The sequence below is a fragment of the Mauremys mutica genome, chromosome 4, assembly GCF_020497125.1.
Source record: "Mauremys mutica isolate MM-2020 ecotype Southern chromosome 4, ASM2049712v1, whole genome shotgun sequence".
NCBI classification, from domain to species: domain Eukaryota; kingdom Metazoa; phylum Chordata; order Testudines; family Geoemydidae; genus Mauremys; species Mauremys mutica.
Genome location: NC_059075.1, coordinates 85471457 through 85491293, shown reverse-complemented (window position 1 = coordinate 85491293; position 19837 = coordinate 85471457). Strand labels below are relative to the sequence as shown.

Here is a 19837-nt window from a genome sequence, read left to right as displayed (position 1 = left end):
AGCTCATTGGTACATGTAACAGGGCATGCCTCTCCACTGGTCTTCTTTCCTGCAGAAAGTGCACCAACTCCAGCAGGTGTGTCTCAGTGACCTTTTATTTCAATTTTTCTTCATCAGTACTACTAGAGTCCCTGTGGAACAGTCTGTTTACAGTAGCTACAGTGCTTTTGGCCCCCTCCTCAGGATCTGAGGGGAATAGAGGTTTCCCTTCCATGAGGCCTATGTGTGACTGGGCTCAACTATCTCTGTTCCTCTCGCCCCAGCACTTCCTTTCTGTGCCTCGTTATCAGACTTGTGCTGAATATTTATCCCACTCAGCCCACCAGCCCGATTAGATAATCGCACCAATCAGCTTCCTCTAGGGAACTAATTAGCATCTAATTCATCACAGTGCAGGCTTACCTGTTCACTCCCTGAACTCTGTCACACACCTAGTCCCTCTTGCCTCCCAGCCAGGTTTTGCTTCCCCTGCACCCTCCTTTCTTTAAGGGAGGTGCTGGACTCCTTCTGCTCATGCTTGCCCCCAGGGTGGCTGTCCATCTTCCACCCACAGAAGTCACACTTGATGTTGGGGATCACCCCCATAACTCTTTCTGCACCATTGGCAGCCTGTTTCCGCACTCTCTTTTCCCTCTCTTTCTTTGGTTTGGGGCAGGGCCTGTTGCTGTCCCTTCTTTTTCTCCTCCACTCTGATTCCACCAGCCTCAGGAACTGTTCCTGGGATTCCTCTTCCCGCTGTTCTGGCAATGAGGTTCCCTGGAACTATTTCATCTGCAAGCTAAGGCTTGTATTTTCCACTATCCCTTGTTCGAGGCTGTCTTTTTCCTCCCTTCATTTCTCCAGTGAAAGTCCTGTTTTCCTCCTGTCTTGTGTCCAGGGTTCTCTGATTTTTCTATGTCAAATCCCTTTGCTCCATTCCTTGTTAGTTTTGTTTCCTCCTGTGAGGGCCTCTGGACACATTTTCTTCTTATAAGGGAAGAGGCTCCAGTTTGTCCCTATAATGACTGGATGAGGCAGCCCATCTTCCATCCTACCCACTTCAACCTCTCCTTAGCCTCTAGGGGGATTTCTGCCATTGGGAAGAGTCTCTTCTTGCTGTGGATATATTCTAATTTCAGGATCCCACTTGGCAGCATCCAATCCCACCAAATCTCTCCAGATGAGTGTGAATCCTGAGACAGTAACCACCAGCCGTCCCCGTCCCCCCCTCCCCCGCGATACCACCTCCCCACTTTTACAGGAATTGCAGATGTTTTCTTTTTCTGCCCCTCTCCAATAGTTTTAGACCACCCACAAAATCTTGAGCACCCACATTCCATAATCGGGTAGCCCCATTTCATATGTCCCAGCCACCCACACTGGTAGCAAACCACTCCCCAACTACCCATAGGAGTTCCCCTCATCTCCTCCTTTTCCCTTTCAATCATCCTGGGTATGGCCCCCTTCTTTCTGAGTTCAGTCCCTGAAATGCATGGAATTCTTTCCTGGGAAAGTCTGCGTCCACAAGCTCTTCTGCAAGCTTACCGCTTCCTCCAGGGTCATTGGCTGGTACCTCCAGACCTGAATGCGTGCACCGTCAGGGAGGCTCTGGAGAAATTGTTCCAATATCATCATGCCTTATTTCCCCTGCACTTCAGCCCTCAGCTGATATGTTGCCCAGTCTGATAATTTTTGCATGAATGTCTTGGGTCGCACACCATCAGTCCATCTAGTGTCCCAATATTTCGGAGGTATTTTTCAACCAAAAAGGTCAACCCTGTCCAGGTTGGCTGCTTTTATCCTATCATAGACTAAGGCCTGTTCCTCACTCAGGGCCATATAGCCTGCCTTCCCTGCACAAATAGGATGCCACGCAGAGGGCCCATGATCCCTTATCCCATCCAGCTCTAATTGCTACCCTCTCAAAAGTTAATAAAAACACATTGAGGTGGTCTGCTGGGCCCATCTTACACAGGCTTACCCCACGTCCAACTGCTGTTCCCTGACACTGGACTCACCAGACCCTATATCAGTTCTGTTGCCCTTGCGCCTGTTACTTCATGAACTCTTGCAGGCTATTCTGCTGCTCAATCTACCATGCAAGGAGGGACTGTCATTCCCCATGTAGGGTTTCTGGAACAAATGCACAGCTTTCTGCATCTCTTTTGGTTGCTCCACCAACCATTGTAAGGTCTGCTCCATTACCAGAATGCTAACTCCTGGCACCAGCTTCCCCCATCTGGTCCTCTGTCACCACCAATGAGGACATCATGATCCCAGACAAGCCCCCCATACGTAACAGGAAATGCATCTCCTCCTGTCTTCTTCCCTGCAAAAACTGCACCAACTCCATTAGGTGTGTACTCAGTGACCTTTTATTTCAACTTCCCTCCTCTAGTACTACTACAGTCCCAGTGCAACTGTCTATTTACAACATCTACAGTGATTTGACCCTCTCAGGGCCTGAGGTCTCTGTGTGACTGAGCTCAGTTAGCCCCGTTCCACTTTTCCTTCCCCCACTGGCACTTCCTTCCTTTGACTATCTCAGACTTGGACTGACGGGCTAAATGAATCTTTAATCCACCCAGCTCATCAGCCTGATTATTTAATCGCCCCAATCAGCTTCCTCTGGAGGAATTAATTAGCATCTAAGGTGTTCAGAGTGCCATCTCACCTGTTCACTCCTTGCACTCTGTCACAGTACCCCACATCTGTTGGCCCAACACTTTCTGCAGACATCCGCATGGGCCTTGATCCTGCAACCAACCCCATGCGGGCAGATTTGCTTGTGAAGAGCCCACTTAGGGGGTCCAGGAGAGCACACAGAGGCCCCATAGTGGAGCCAGATGACTGAAAGTGAAGAAAATGCTGAGCACCTAAAAACCATGCAAGCCCATCATTTTTTTAATTAGACTAATGAGTGCTATGGATACTGCTCTCAGCAAAGTATTGAGATGTTTAAAACTTTAGGAGCTTAAAGTTGGACATCCCAAAATTGTAACACCCCAAAATTAAAGGCCTCTATTGAAAATGTGGGCCTAAGTGACTTGCCCATGGTCACAGTGGAGCCTTAGAAAGACACAAGCCTTTTCCTCCCACACACTATTGCTAACACTGGCACAGCAACCACGATAGCACTAGTGTAGACACAGTGTCAGCATCCCAAGGGTGCTTTTACCACAGTAATGCTGCAAACCTGCTATGATCAAGTGTACACAATATGGTGCTAAGAACACCAACAGCCACCTGCAGGCCAAGCTGCACTAGCGCTCCCTCTGTTGCTACAACTCTCAGAGCCGGCGCAAGGCATAAGCAGACTAAGCAATTGCTTTGGGCCCCGAGCAGCTCCAGGGAGCCCATTATTTGATTTTTTTTAGTATGTACTGTGTGCAGGGGGGCCCCCAAAATATTTCTGCTTAAGGCCCCCAGTGGCTAGCACCACCTGTGACAACTGCTGCAGCTATACTGATGTTAGTAATGGTGAAAAACTGTACAGAAAAAACAGCCAGACACAGCCAGGAAGTCTGTAGTAGAGCCAGCAATAAAACCCTGGTCCTGACCCTCAGTTCTGTGCTTTGCCCACACAACCCTCCGATAGCCCATGAGGCTGCTGCTTTACTAGAATTTGTTCTTTTTTCTGTTAGATTCCTTTTATGTGTTTCCATAAAAATAAAATCCACCACAAAGTGGCAATACAAATCTTATAAACAGGCCTCACTGTTGAGCTTCTCAAGAGAAATCGTGTGGTAACTCAATTCATCTTCAAATAAGTCAAACAGGGGAATGTAATGAAAGAGTCCTGTCATTTTAATGCTTTCTTTTGGCACAGAGCAATATGCAATCACTCCATTTCATAAACAACATCTGGCACTGCGTTTTGTGCTGTTTTAGCACCTATTGCCAATAGGCTCGGCCAAAAAAAAGAAGGGGTTCAGCTATTCCCCCACATTCCACTATTTTAACTAGCATGCTGTTGGAGAACCGCAAAGGTAAAAGCTGCTCACCTCTTCTGCCTCAAATTATAAACATCTCTTTATAATGCTCACCCTGTTTGATTCTGGGTTATTTAGCACTCAACTCTTCCCTTGGACTTAGATGGATGCATCAGTGGTTTCCATTGACTTCAACAGGAACTGACTTCAATGGGAACTGCTCATGAGCAGCCAAGGGCAAAAAACTTAGCTCCAAAAAATATTTGGCCCCTTTCAAAATTAGGAGTTAATGAAGAGTGATGAAGAGAGAAGAACTGATGTGTTGTAACATGTCTGGAAAAAGAGTGCAGGGTGCTCTCTATCAATATAAAACGTGGAAATGTAGAATAGTTTGCACATGTAATGCATTGCTATTTTATCTGAGGATCTGCAGGTGCTTTACAAATGTTAGTTGAGTCTCACCGCTTCCCAAAGGGGCAGAGAAGTATTACCATTGCCTTCCCACACGTAAACTGAGGCAGCTTGTCTAGGAGCCAGGAGCAGAAACCAGGCATCCCGCCATCACCCCTCCCCTATGATCTATCCTTTATATTTCACTTCAGGGAATCTTACCAAGCTTCAGATCTGAGTACCTTTTGGATAGTTATTTGGATGCCAACCTGGTAACCATTACCAATATTATCTGGTATTTTTGTTCTACCCAAGTGTGTTGATTATTATAATTCTGAATAATCTCTAATTAAAATACATAAATGTTGTGGGCATGGGAGCAAAGAGCATTTTGATCAAATAAAATCCAACAGCCTGAAGCTCTCCTTTAACATTTCACATTGTGTAGCTGGATAACATTTCCCGTTCATTGGGATAACTTCTGCCCTAATTTACCCCTACACAAACTCACTCCACCCAGGTCCATGAACTCAGAGAATTCAGCTCTACACATTTTAATGAGGTAACAAGATTTATATAATCAGAGGCACAGACTGATGGCAAAGGCTAACTTTAATCCCTGCCATGCCCATCCATTAACGACACTATCACCATTTTAATTAGCATGCTGTTGTAGAAGATAATAGGTAAAACTGGCTCAATAGCCCGTTATACCACTTTTGCCCCAATCTCTCCTTCTTTTCGTATCCTTTACATAACTTTCACCCCTCAGCAACAAGTGAGCATTCTACAGTTACCACAAGGTCAATGTGCTTTGAAATACGCTCAGCTTTGAGCAAATTCATTTACAGATGGACCCAAGTGCCTATGCACATCACATTGCAGGAGCAGGGCCTAAAAATGAAACATTGTGTGTGCCCAAGGGTTTCTCTTCACTAGACAATTAGAGGGTTACCTACTACCAACTGATATAACATTAGATACAATTCATCCCTGTCTGCACTGACTGCAGAACTGGGCTTCTCATCATGACCCCTCAACGTCATGTTCTCATTTTCTAATGACGACATGTCACCAAGTGTCTCCAGGAGAATGTTAAGATTGAAGGCAGGAGTTGTCTTTTGCAAAGGGAGAGCTTTGCATTTCCTTGTACCGTTGTTGGACAGTGCCTCTTTCCAAGAATGGGTCTCCTGAAAATGTCACTCCTAAAACAGTTTTTAGGGCCAGCATCCTCAGCTGGTATAAACTGATGTAGCTTCATTAACATCAAGAGAACTACATTGACTTACACCAGCTGAGGATCTTACCCATTGTTTAATTTATTGCATATTTTAAACAACTTCTCAGTATTCATCCAATACAAGGATTGGATGAATGTATAATAACGATAATCGTAATTAACCACTTGCTGAAATGACCAGCACACTGTTGGTCCTATAGAAATAGTAATCACCTGAATATATGTTTAGAGGATTGCTCTGGTAAGGAAGCATCCCTGAATCACTCTCTTAAAATAATGTTTCTAAATCTCTTTTTCTTGTTTGCTAATATTGCATTGTACTGCTGAGGAGATTCAAAGCTAAACTTTCATGCGCTGCCACTTCCTTTATTTCTTATTTCATCATATATCGTAAACATCCCTTTCGCCATATCCATTTCTAAATGCTATCCAACAACAATACTGATTTCTTACCATATATATATGAAATCCCAACAAGCTCAAAGATGGCAATGATGACAAGAGAGTAAGACGCTGCGTAAGTGTCCACAAGCTGTAACATGTACAGTCCACCCTAAAGTTAAAAAAAGGCAATTACCTATGGCACACACATGCTATATATTGTATCTGTCTTTACTATGTACTATTCCCACTCTCTGCATAACAAAGTGTGGACCAATGGAATAAAGAGCTTTTCACCTCTAATTTGCTGATGTGAATCCATCCCAAGGTCAGTAGTGCCAGAAGTAGTTAGCAGCTTTTCAGTAGCTTATGTGAAATGTGTGGGTGGGTGTATTCTCAGTTCAACTCCCAGTTGATAGGGATCCATATTGCAAAATATCACTACAACTGGCACCTTCTTTCTTGGCAATCTCAACAGACAGGGCAAGGAATGTCACACACACACACACACGAAGCCCAGCCAGGGCTGAGGTGGGGTGGCAGGGTGAGGAAGCTTCCACAATTGTTGTCCATCCTGCATCTGTCCTGTGTCTATTGCTGCCTTACAGCACCTTACATCAGCAGCAAATTCATTTTTAATGTACAATTTGTATTTACATATATTTACACACACACACACACACACAATACCTATGGCCCAGCATGTACTGGTTGTATGCTGTATACACTACAGGACAATTTAGATTTCTTTCCAAAATTTGACTGGAACTATTTTTGTACCCCTCCACCTGTAAGGAAAGGTGCTTTAGGCTATGTCTACACTACCAGTATAGCTATGTCATTCAGGGGTATAAAGATGTATTAGGCCTGACTAACATAACTGTGCCAGCACAAGTCCCTAGAGTAGACTCAGCTATACCAGCAAAACCATGTTTTTACCAGTAAAGCTTGGTTCATTTGTGGGGGTGGATTTTATTATACCAGTACAAAACTGTGCTTTGTAGATGTAGCTGTGTCCACATTAGGAGCACTTTGCTGGCATAGTATACTAGTATTCCTATACTGGTAAAGTGCTCCCAGTGTAGACATGGCCTTAGTACCCATGAGTCCCAGTTTACAGGGCATAGAAGGAGACAATCTCTGAAAAGAATCTTAAAACAAAATTAACAGTTCTTAAAATCCAGTATCTCTGGCTATTCCAGAGTTAGAAGGCATGGGCTCCATTGGGAAACTGGGACATAACCATTATCCCATGGGAGAGAGGAATCGAAGGACAAGTCACAGTGGTGCTCAAAGACAATATTTTACCTGAGTGATCATAGGAAATCCCATGATGAAAAAGGAAATGCAGCAAACAAGAGTGAACAGTGGTTTGTGGGTACGCAAGTACTTGGGAAACTCATCTGAAACGGAGGTCACAATCGTCTCAATAGTGGCAAACTGGGATCACAGAAAAACAAAACATTAATAATAATCTAGCCTTTATACAAAATATGATGTGATCGAGAAATAGACTACATGATAAATTCATTGTGTACGTGATTGTGCTCAGAACCTATTATTTTAAACATTAACTATGAAAATTCAAAGCTTCCCTATGAATTAAGTACTATTGTCCTCAGTTCATTTCTCTCTTCTCAAAGAGGTTTAGTAACAGGGCACGTAGCAAGTAGTATGTAACATGATCCTAAAGACAGAAGTGGTGGAGCAAGAGGAAAGGTGAAAAAAGCAGTTTACCATAGTGTCCAATCCAAGAGTTAGAAGCATCAAAAAGAATATTATAGCCCAGAACGGAGAGAGAGGAAGCCTGGTTAAGGCTTCAGGATAAACCACAAAGGCAATGCCAGGACCTAGAAATGACAAAAAAGAAAATGATTGTGGTATCTTGAGCGACAACAATTATTTTTAGGAAGGAAAATATCAGGGAGCTAGAAAGAGCTAAGTTTCAGGAAACAATACAATGCTACTTTGTTCTAGTTTACAATTAAGGCCCAGACTCTGTTTCCCTTAGTCCACAGTGTGAAGTCTTACCTATTGCAAAGTAAGTGTAGCAGAATTTGGCCCTGGGTGGCTACTATTCTATTGCTTTCGTGTCCTAGTCTTGAATAATGGATTTCAGCATGTTATATATAATATACAGTACATAATTTTCAAGTTGCAGGATGTTTAACCTGGATATTACACACTTCAGACAAATTTAGTTTCAAATCAGACAAAATCAGACCAGGGAAGTTCAGTTGTAACTTTCTTTCATAATCTGGAATTAATTTCCCACCATCAACAATCTCCAGACAAAGGGAGAGTGCATATACCATGGGCCAGATTCTCAGAGAGATTGTCTTATGGTCTATACTACTCACATTTGCCTGGCCTTCTGCAGATGCAGCTGGAAACAAGGAGTGGAAACAGGGAGGAAAACCAACACCATGTGACTAGCCACTTCTTTGAGGGCGATATGAGCATTCTGCAGATAACAGTTTGGGAACCGCTGCACTAGAAGCCATGCTGTTGGCAGGGAGATGGACTAGTGATCTAACTGGTCTTTTCCATCTCTAACACCTATGATTCCATGTCCCTCATGCTGTCAGTTCTTTCGCCAAGCTTGCTGCCATATTCCATACTTCAGTTTGGCAAATGTTTCATCTGTTCCAGTGTAATTTTAACAGCGCACCTTGAAGTTATTTCGGGAAGCTGCAGTATCATTTGTTTGAATCAGGATAGCGGTTAAAATAAAAAGATTGATTAAGGGAAGCATTAATCCTAAAAACACTGGCATTTCCCATTATATATGGGGTTTTAGGCAGACAAAGTAAAAGAATAAGAAAGAGAGGGAGCACGCACTCATCACATGAGAATGGGTGAGACAGCATGTAAAAGAGAATGTGAGCGCTTAGAAGACTGAACACAAGAGAATGAATACATGAGATACACAAGATGGAAATATACAATAACACACACACCCCGGATTCTTTGGCTACCAATCTCAGAAAAGCCAACTTGTTAAGTGTTCATGCTTCAGTTAACCAGTCATCTTTGTGCAATCCATTCCAGCATAACTCAGCTGAATCCCTTAAGGGGTAAAGGTTCTGTTATTCAAATGCTCTGTCTTTACATAGATAAATGGTTAAGAGAAAAGGTGCCAGTAGATGGTGCTCAGGAATATTTAGCATAGTTTCTGGGTTTTGTAGGACCATTAAAATTGTGTGTTGCAAACGGGCCTCCTCTAGCTGCTCATTTCATTCTATGGAACTTGAGTAATTCTGTCAAGATCCCTATTGGTGCCAATTCAGCAGTTTCTTGAAGTACGAAAGGATAATGTACAAATTCTTTCAGCTCAAAAATGACAGCTGTAGGAAACATTTTGAGCAGCATACAGTATTTCATTTTTTCAAGATACTTTGTGGACCAGGTCTTTTCTTTCCCTGACAACTGTATGGAAGACAAAAACCAATATATTTTCCTTGGTGAGCTAAAATCTCATGCCATTGGTTTATATTGGGCATCTTGCATTTTTGAGATACTTCAGTGCCACTAAGGAGCTCTATTTGAGTTCACATCAGATAAGTTTCACTGTCGCTATGCCGTGGATGCTGGCTTTATTTGCTCTGTAGTAATGAACCATCTAAGCTGCTCAAAAACAGTATCAGCAACTGTTTAGATGCTCAACTCTGTAGCTAAGAGGTACACAATTGGAAATTTAATTTTATACATTTCATGGGTTACAAGAAAAGAATCTGCCCTAGTATGTTTGAAGGGATAATTCTTCACCAAAGTGTTTTCTTTTTTCATAAAGCATGCATCTATGTTTCCTAGTAAAGCTGATGGAAATGATGTTGCCTGTTTTTGGATATTTGGGATGGAGCTACATTCCCATGCATGTATTTTCAACAGCTCCTCTTAGAGATACTGTAACCTTCAAACCCAACAAGTACAAAATGGGTTATTTTAACATGCTCTGTTGCTTGGTTGATTTGGAGTTCACTGCTTTTTCAGACTCAGAGGAGCATCTCCTCAGATTTTCACTCATACGAGCATAACCTGTGACAAATCCTATTTCCAATTTATTTTAGCATGAGCTTTCGTGAGCTGCAGCTCACTTCTTCGGATGCATAGAATGGAACACACATAAATACCACCCTATACCGGAAACCCACTGACCGCTATACTTACTTACATGCCTCCAGCTTCCATCCCGGACACACCACACGATCCATTGTCTACAGCCAAGCTCTAAGATACAACCGTATTTGCTCCAATTCCTCAGACAGAGATAAACACCTACAAGATCTCTATCAAGCATTCTTAAACCTACAATACCCACCTGCTGAAGTGAAAAAACAGATTGACAGAGCCAGAAGAGTACCCAGAAGCCACCTACTACAGGACAGGCCTAAAAAAGAAAATAACAGAACACCACTAGCCATCACCTACAGCCCCCAACTAAAACCTCTCCAGCGCATCATCAAAGATTTACAACCTATCCTTAAAGATGATCCCTCACTCTCACAGATCTTGGGAGACAGGCCAGTCCTTGCTTATAGACAGCCTCCCAACCTGAAGCAAATACTCACCAGCAACCGCACACCATACAACATAAACACTAACCCAGGAACCTATCCTTGCAACAAAGCCCGATGCCAGCTCTGTCCACATATCCATTCAAGTGACACCATCATAGGACCTAATCACATCAGACACGCCATCAGGGCTCGTACACCTGCACATCTACCAACGTGATATATGCCATCATGTGCCAGCAATGCCCCTCTGCCATGTACATTGGCCAAACCGGACAGTCTCTACGCAAAAGAATAAATGGACACAAATCTGACATCAGGAATCATAACATTCAAAAACCAGTGGGAGAACACTTCAACCTCTCTAACCACTCAGTGACAGACTTGAAGGTGGCAATTTTGCAACAAAAAAACTTCAAAAACAGACTCCAAAGAGAAACTGCTGAACAAAGACTGGGAATGGTTGGGTCATTACACCAATTGAATCTATTTCCCTATGTTAAGTTCTCCTCACACCTTCTATGGGCCATCTTAATTATCACTTCAAAAAGTTTTTTTTCCTCCTGCTAACGATAGCTCATCTCAATTGATTAGACTCTGCCTGTTGGTATGCATACTTCCACCTTTTCATGTTCTCTGTATGTATAAATATCTCCTGTCTGTGTGTTCCATTCTATGCATCCGAAGAAGTGAGCTTTAGCTCACGAAAGCTCATGCTAAAATAAATTTGTTAGTCTTTAAGGTGCCACAAGTACTCCTGTTTTTTTTGCTGAACTTGAATTAATATGCAAACTAGATACTATTAACTGTGGTCTAAACAAAGACTGGGAATGGTTGGGTCATTACACCAATTGAATCTATTTCCTTATGTTAAGTTCTCCTCACACCTTCTATGGGCCATCTTAATTATCACTTCAAAAAGTTTTTTTTCCTCCTGCTGACGATAGCTCATCTCAATTGATTAGACTCTGCCTGTTGGTATGCATACTTCCACCTTTTCATGTTCTCTGTATGTATAAATATCCCCTGTCTGTGTGTTCCATTCTATGCATCCGAAGAAGTGAGCTGCAGCTCACGAAAGCTCATGCTAAAATAAATTTGTTAGTCTTTAAGGTGACACGAGTACTCCTGTTCTTTTTGCGGATACAGACTAACACGGCTGCTACTCTGAAACCTATTTCCAATGTTTCTTTACTGGGGGGGGGGGGGGAAGTTGCTTTCAAGCTATCATTATATGATGATTGTCAGAAGCAGACATACAGTACAGCAGACATGTAAGATTGCATATGATAAAACTGCTATTACTGTCCTGTCACAGGAAGACAGGCAAAATGACTTATAGTTTAAACAAATGTAACACACCTTCCACTTGGTTGGCCAGGAGAAGACCATCATTAGCTCATCCAGTAGAGCATCTGTCTATGAAATACAAGGGTCCAAGTTTTTGGATCCCAGATTTGGTAATAATGTAGTCCAGTCATGAGATGGGACTGCACTAAAGGTTGTCTGGTTTAGTAACTGACAAACATAACAGAGGAGACATTGAAGGCTGAATTAATTGAAGTTGACTTCCCAAATAGCATGTCACCTATTTCTTGCTAGGGAGAAGAGGTATAATTGACCTGTTAATGTGCTGTAAAATTCTCCTCTCACTCACTCAAGTTGTTGTTTCTGTAGTGTAGTAAGCAATTCATTCCATGATTGGTTATTCCAGGCTAGAACATAAACAGATTCTACATGGTAGAACTATGTCACATAAGCTAGTTTTTCAAGATGCAAGCTAAGAAACCCAGGAGCTACCATGTGTATGCAAGCCCAGCATCCTAAAAATAAAGAATTATCTATAGGTTTACTATACCCTAACTGCACTTTTATGTCTCAAGAGAAACTTTAGAATCCAGCTGATTATGCTTCCAACACTACATTCTACCACTTCTAGTCTATGGAACAACAATATACAGAATGAACCAATGATAGTGTCTCTTTCTTTCATTACCTTGTTCCTTCCATTACAATTTTTTATTTAACTGTAGCAGCATTGATAATATAAAACTATCAGTACTCTGGGAAAACATATGCTTCAGTGAAAGACTGGTGAATGGAACAGGAAATGCTTCTATCCATGTCACTGGCAATATTCCCCATAAATTGAATGTTACAGCTTATGCTACCTATGCTCCATTTGAATCCTGCAACTGTACCAAATGATCCAGGGCACTGAATGAAAATTCACGCTCATTAACACCTACTCCGGAAAGAGCGCTTAATAACTGCAAACATTACCAGACTTCTTGATTTCTGTGTTCCATTATCAACTCACTAATACAGCCTTTGAATCAAGATGCTCATCGGTTACCTTAGACCCTGTTCTGAGCTTTGAACTGCTGGATTTATCCACACAATAAAGCTGTCAGAAAAATAGCTTAATGTATACACTTTAATGCAGCCAGTGAAACATCTTCATGCCCAGGGGCCATGAGTATGTGACATTCACTTCTGGAACTCTTCAGTCCTCCTTATGTTAGGAGCCTCTTTGTATTCTGTGTTGTTCTCCCTCCTTCTCTTATGACTCACTGAGGCTGTTCTTGGAAAGGACTGTATGTGTGCTGAAGGTTAATCTGACTTAATGTGATATACTTTTAGCATTCCCACGTGTACACAAAAAGATCAGTGATGGTTGCATAATTATTTTTAATCTGCGGCTTGTGTGCTCATACACACAAATTGGGTGTCTTTCCATTTGAAATGCTTCAAAGGACTAGTAATTTTGGCTTAGGAGTCACAGTGCTGTGCCCGATGCTATTTAAGAGCTCTCTTCTGCTCTGGACAGCATCCCTTCCCTTTGTCATTTTCATCAAACCTTTACTTGTTGCCAGTAGTCATTAAGTAGTACAGCAAATAAGTAAAAAATGCTTCAGTGCAATGTCATACTCAAACCACAGCATCCATATCCAGTCAAATGTAATAAGCAAATAATAAAAATATCTATTTCAAAAGTAACCCAAAGACCAGAGCCTCTGTTGGGAATATGGAAATTAATATTGAAATATGGAAATTAATGAATGTCACAAATAGAAAAGTAACATTCCCTAACTGGAGGTGGATGCAGAGGGGGAAAACAAAGCATTAGTACACCAGTCACAGAATACACAACAGTACCTTCCATTCAAATGAAACTGGAAAGAAACAAAAAAAGACTATTAAGTTTCACTGCATGAGAAGGATGTCACACATACTCCAGCATATATCCAGGAGAAGAACATACCAAAATTGTAGGCCCTTGATGTGAAAGAACAGCATTCAAGGCTCATGAGATTATAACCAAGGATGGTCACTAGCTACAATCCCCCGGGTTTCAGCTGCCTTCACTAAATATAAAGGCAGCGCACCGTTCCCCATTATTATTTGTCTATTATTATTATTATTTGTCTATTTGTCTATTATTATTTGTATTGTGGTAGTGCTTACAGGCTCTAATCAGCATCAGGGTCCCATTGTCCTAGGCAAACATATAATGGAAAGATGGACCAGGTAGAAAACCAACAAACTTCTACTCTGTTGATATATATGTTAGTATTTGAATAAAGCTGTAATCCTTGAATTCCAAAGCTAAATATCCCTCAGATTGTGGGACAAGCATTTTTGCAATAAGATGTTGCTTCAATTCTCTCTTTTTGTAACTTCTGCAATATGCACTGGAGCTCCTCAGGTAAAGCACTCTTTGCTGTCTAGACATAGTACATTGCAAAATGTGTCTCATCATGCTGTATGTGGTTACAAAATAGATTAGTGAATTGGGTTGCTTTAGGTAGGGATACTGAATGAGCCTAATGAATAGTTTTACTGAATGTTGCAACCACTGACTTATATACAGTGTTGTAGCCGTGTCAGTCCCAGGCTTTTAAAGAGACAAGCTGGGTGAGGTAATATCTTCTATTGGACCAACTTCTGTTGGTGAGAGTTACACAGAGCTCTTCCTCGGTTCTGGGAAAGGTACTCAGAGTGGCACAGCTAAATACAAGAGGATCACTTTGAATAGTCTCTCAGATTATCGTAAATAGTTAGCACATATTCTATCTGTTCAACCTTATATTTAGGGCAAGGTAGGAACTGGAAGAGATGATCCCTGGGGGTGGGGGTGGGGAATAGGTGCAGTATATGATTCAGAAAGGGGAATGGTTTGTGACTCTTGACCAGCAGGTCAAATCAGCCATTTAGAAGAAATGACCAACTGTGATATAACTGTGGAAGATGGCTCATTCTTAGGGAATCTAGGTTTCTTTCTCAGAAGTTCAGTGAGTCTCTGAATTGATAGTGAACTGGGTAAGATCACTGAGCTGCCTATGACTTGCTGTGTGTTCTTCTTGTCACAGGCAAGGTTGCTCAAAGATTCTAGGGAAAGTAGAGGGACACATTCCTGTTATGTAGAATATCCAGTAAAGAAGGTTGAGATTTTGATATCTCCCCCAGTGGAATCTCTAGGGCCTCTGCAATCCTTTTCATGAGATCCTGAAAGGTCTTGAAATCATCCATGTAGGATGGCGGGAGGGAGAGGATAACAGCCTTGTCTAGTGAAAAGGATGATTTGTGAGAAGGTGGAGTCTCCTCCTCTGCACCTAGCTGTTGCTCTTCTGGGGGTCCTTCCGGTGGAAGGGGACTTGTTACTGGTGGTGGTGTTCTTACTGGGCCCTCTGCATGAGGCCATGCTGTAGAACTGGTCACCATTTGGGGCCCAACAGTTCCAATGAGCCCACTGTGATAGGACACAAGGAAAAAGGGACAAGACCCCATGTTTGCTCTTGGCAGGGTTGCTGAGTCATTTGTTTGCCGGGGGCGGGGAGGGTGGCTCTTCCTCAGGATGCACCTCAGGGAGGGAGGCTGGAAGGGAAAGATGTTGGAATCCTGTGTTGGAATCCAGAAGTCAGTGGTGGAGCAAGAGGTGTCAGTACAGGGGGGTTTGTCAATACTGGAGGCCAGTGAGGGACCAGTAAACACATCAGTACCAGCGGTCAAGCCTTTGAAGAAGGATGTGCTAAGACAAGTGGATAAATCAGTACTTGGAAATCCCTCATGGTGTCCCTTGACAGATAGGGTTCAGTATGCCCGGGAGGGGGGGGGGGGAGAACAGTGACCACATCATACCAGTGGTCAACCCTTCATAGAAGTATGTGGAAGGACTGGAGCCTGTCAGCTTCAAAAAGGGTAAGCCAATACTGGCAGACAATCCCTCTTGGTAGCCCTCAACAGAGGGGATTCTGGCTTTTCCAGGATGAAGGGGTCTTTGTGAGAAAAGATCCTGGACAGTACTGGTTAATCTGGATGCTATTTCTCAGGAATCAGCACATCAGGCAGTATCATGGATGGTTCTGTGCACAGTCTACTGTGGCCTGAAGAAGACACCATTGTCAATGGCTTTGAGGCCTTGGTCTTGGAGGAGTCCTTAAGCTTAGAAGTCTCGGATTCTGGTACTAATACCAATGCCCCTTGAGACTGCTTACTGGAAGGTCTCTTGGTATGCAGCATGCTCCTCTTAGGTGGACCCAAGGTCTCAGTACCAGAGGAGGTAGAAGCCTCAAGGTACCCATACCAGGATGCAAGGTTTCCTTTTTCCCCAGGTTGAGAGGATGACTTCCCTCCTCTCTGTCTTCCTTTTTGGAGAATGGGGTCTCTTCCTTTTGGATAGTCTGGAAAACTCTGAAGGGCTCCCAAGGTTTGTGCTTAACATAGCTGGAGGTGGGGCAGTCACCGGAGCATTCTGAACAGCTCAGGCAAACGTTTTCGGGGTAAAGAGGTGGCTCTTGAACCATGCAGGCCACAGCTACCAAGGGCCAAGCTGAAACTGAGGCCCCACCCAGGCAAAAAAAGAACGGGGGGAAGAAGTCCCACCAAAAGCACAAAAGTTGTGCTAAACAAAAAAAAGGAAACGAGAAAACTGTATAGCTACCAAGCGGACACTGCAACACTCTCTCTCAATCCACAGGCAATTGAGAAGAAACTGGAGCAGTGACACATCCCTCTCTCCCTATATATCCTTATTCTCAAGCAAAACAATCCATAAGGTGCAGGTGAAGACCCACAGAAACTGCTGACAAAAAAAAAATCTCTGATCAGGAATGTACAAGCACATGCACATCCTGACATGGAGCACCCACAGGCACAGTAAGTCAAAGGAGAATAGCAATTATCCCTCTTTGAGGCTATTATAAGATCCTCTCAACTTCTTTTCTCTGTCCTGGCCAATAAAGCTCCTACCCTCCTACCTCCCATCCCATAAACAATCACCAAATCACAAAGCACCAATTCACCTGTCACTTGTACTCACTCTATATTCATACATACATACACACCTCTGTCAATCCAATCCATACCACCCCCATACCACCCCACTCCATTAGCCAGCCCTGCTCACAAACCTCTCCCTGGTTCCACCTTTCAGAACCTCATGTTCCCAGCTTCTGAACTGACCCCTAGTTTAAAGCCCCCCGTCCCTCACATCTCACCGCCAAATCAGCAACCCCTTTTAACTGTTACTGGATCTGGGCAGCGCCTAACATGCACCACATCAACACAAGTCCCAGACCCTGGAAATAAAATCTCTAAAAAGCAAGCCAGGTGATTGAAGGATGCATATTTGTAAAACCACCTGGAGAAAACCCCCTCTGCTAGGCAGCTTTCCCTAATTTCCTGCCTCCTGGTTTGTAAGCAACCAATTTGAGCTGCTGCAGGAAGCCAACAGAGCTCTCTTCCATCCCCTTTGGACTCCCCTGCCCCCACACACACCAATCTCACAGGAGAGGAGAGAGGAGTAGGGAGCGGAAAGAGCCCAGCAGCTCTGCTCCTTCCTTCCTCCTCCCTTCCTGTAATCAATGGGATGGCTACTTGGGCCTCCCTCCCTGCAATATCCATCCTGGGAAGGGGGAGAGGGGACCCTGTTGCAGTCCTCCCAAGCATCAAGGGTGAGGAACCCCAGCAGCTACAGGAGAAGAAAAGGTGAAACTGCAGGAGAAGGGTGCAGAATTGATGGAGGGAGGAGGCAAATGTGCAAGTGATGCTAGACACCCTGCCCACCCCACCCCCCACACACTTTCTTCAATCTCAACTGGGCCTGGGGGAGCAGGAGCAGAAGCAGCAGCAGTGGGGGACAGACTGTGTCTGCTTAGAGTATATATAAATTTCTGTAGGCTAATCTGAATTAGTCTTGCCGGGGGCCTGAAACAGTCTTGCTTTGTTCTGCTGCCTATTGCACTGCAAGAGGTCCTGGTATGGCAACTGGACTCCTCCAGCACATACTGCAGCCATACTCCCCTATTCCAACTGATGCATGTTTGCAGTGCAATAACAATACAATTAAAGACAGATCATTGAATACACTCGTACACATTTTGGAAGCTGATCTAAGCAGGGGGGGGAAATACTGTACCTTGGTCTGCCACATCTTCAATATCTACTTTGAGTTCATTTGCCATGAAGCCAATAACTGAAAAGATGACAAAGCCTGCAAATATACTTGTGGCGCTGTTGGTGCATGTGACTATCAATGTGTCCCTGAGGAGAAAAAGACATGTGCCAGCTTGCTTTAATATGTAAAAGAGAGCTTTGTAGACAGTACATGTGCTTCAAGTAACAAACGTGCACAAGCAATAAAAATATTGATAAAGATACTTCCCACCCAACCACACATCAACCCCTTTTTCAAGGGAATGTAGTGCTGGTGAAAGATGTCAGGCTGACCTGGAGACAGGAGTCTTTGGATGAGCAGTTGCCACAAGAAGCAGCAGTACAAGATTCCCTGCACTGACTCACCAATGTAACCCACCAATGTTCTGGAGAGAGCTTCTCAAGGGCTAAGCAGGACATTCAGTTCTCTTGCCCTTTCAGTCTTTGGCTCCTCTAACGAAACTGCCCAATAAAGCTATGATGGATTGTGATGGTGGGGATTTTATTGTTTGTGATGTGGATACCTGTCCAACAGATTTTGTGTAGGTCGCCAAACAGCCATGACTTTCAGTCAGTTTGTCTTTGCTGAATTTAAACCAGACATCTCAATGTGAAGTTTTCCATATCCTGTATCATTCCTCCAACGCCCCACATCTAGTCCCTCTGTCAAGTACTTTCTGATACGGTGTTCATTATCTTTTCAGAGTTGTGAGGAGCAGCCTCAGGAGATGTGTGTGCCCGAGTAGTGGGCTTTATCCTTAAGAATGTGTGACTTTATAAAGAAGGAATCCATAATGATCTCCCCTTCAGAGTTCTCACATCCTGGCTAAGATATCTATTCTGCCATTAATACAGGCATGTGTCAGACTCCCACTTCAAACTCTATGAATAAAAAAGCCCCTTGTCAAAAATTCAAACCCTGGAAAAAAGTTTTTCCATGTTGGCATTGAATTGCTCACAGTCTCACTGACATTTACTCATTAGACCCAAAAAAGAAAAGCTATGTAGAAAGCCGTCAAGATCCACACTGAGCTGACAGCATCCTGAAGTCCCTAATGGAGCATCTGTTAAACGAGATAATACAATATACGATCATTCTTCAGTTCTGCTGAAGGTAGATAACGTTCTGTTTGGAAGGAGATCACTGTGTGCTAATCTTGTTCCAAAGGAAGGGTTTTGGCTGGGACAAGCCTCAAAAGGAGTGAGAGACAGAAAGTAGGAAGCATTATCCATTGTTTCAGTTAAATGGACATGATCAAAGAGTTTTTGTAACACATACCCTAAATTTTGGGCCTAAGAGGATTTAAGCAAGACTGGTACAGTTATAAATGGTTTCATGAAGTTTAAAAAAGAAAAATTATTTTCACTTACATTTTAAAAATAATTACATTTGCCTTTGCCATACTAGAATGAACCAATTGGAAAACAAAACTGATTATATAAAGAGAAAAACTAACATGTCTTATTTTACCATCCAAGCTGTGTGATATGTAAAATTAAACCAACAGGTGAAAAAGCACTAAGCTTCTTAAATTTCTTTCAGCTTTAATACTATGAGATTTATTAATAACTTAAGAATTTTTTGAGGTTGTTTTTTTTTAAAAACTTGGTAGTGTACCTTTAATTCTGAAGTTCAGCAAACATTTTCCAAATACAGTAAGCCAGTAGCTAATTAATACACTAAGCCACCAGAACAGGAAGATGACATATTGTGTTTTCGCACCTGCATGTTTTCCTTATGTTTTGGAGCACTGTTTTTTCAAGGTTAGAGGAGTCCAGACAGCACTAATAAAACCAAGACATGGGCCCAAGATTTTTAAAAAACAAAACCTAATATTAGAACTCGGAGGGTGCTGTTGAGCCCTCAGCTCTTTTGAAAAATCAGGCTACATATTTAGATGCCTAATTAAGAATTTAGGAGACTAATTTTCAGCTTTATTTTTTTTAAAAACTTGGTCCAG

General features: G+C 42.8%; 1 protein-coding gene across 5 annotated transcripts in view; it reads right to left on the bottom strand.

Moving 5' to 3' along the window:
• Window positions 1–19837, bottom strand: part of SLC6A5 (solute carrier family 6 member 5) — a 51655-nt gene that overhangs the window by 13015 nt on the left and 18803 nt on the right. For 4 of the 5 annotated variants that reach the window (XM_045017166.1, XM_045017164.1, XM_045017165.1 and 1 more), the window contains 4 exons: window positions 17860–17984; window positions 7660–7772; window positions 7231–7362; window positions 5995–6094 (listed from right to left, as the gene is read on the bottom strand). In XM_045017166.1, coding sequence (XP_044873101.1) covers window positions 5995–6094; window positions 7231–7362; window positions 7660–7772; window positions 17860–17984 — 470 coding nt within the window. Of the gene's footprint in view, window positions 1–4177; window positions 4245–5994; window positions 6095–7230; window positions 7363–7659; window positions 7773–17859; window positions 17985–19837 lie in introns of those variants that run through there. The other variant, XM_045017169.1, reaches the window with a different exon arrangement.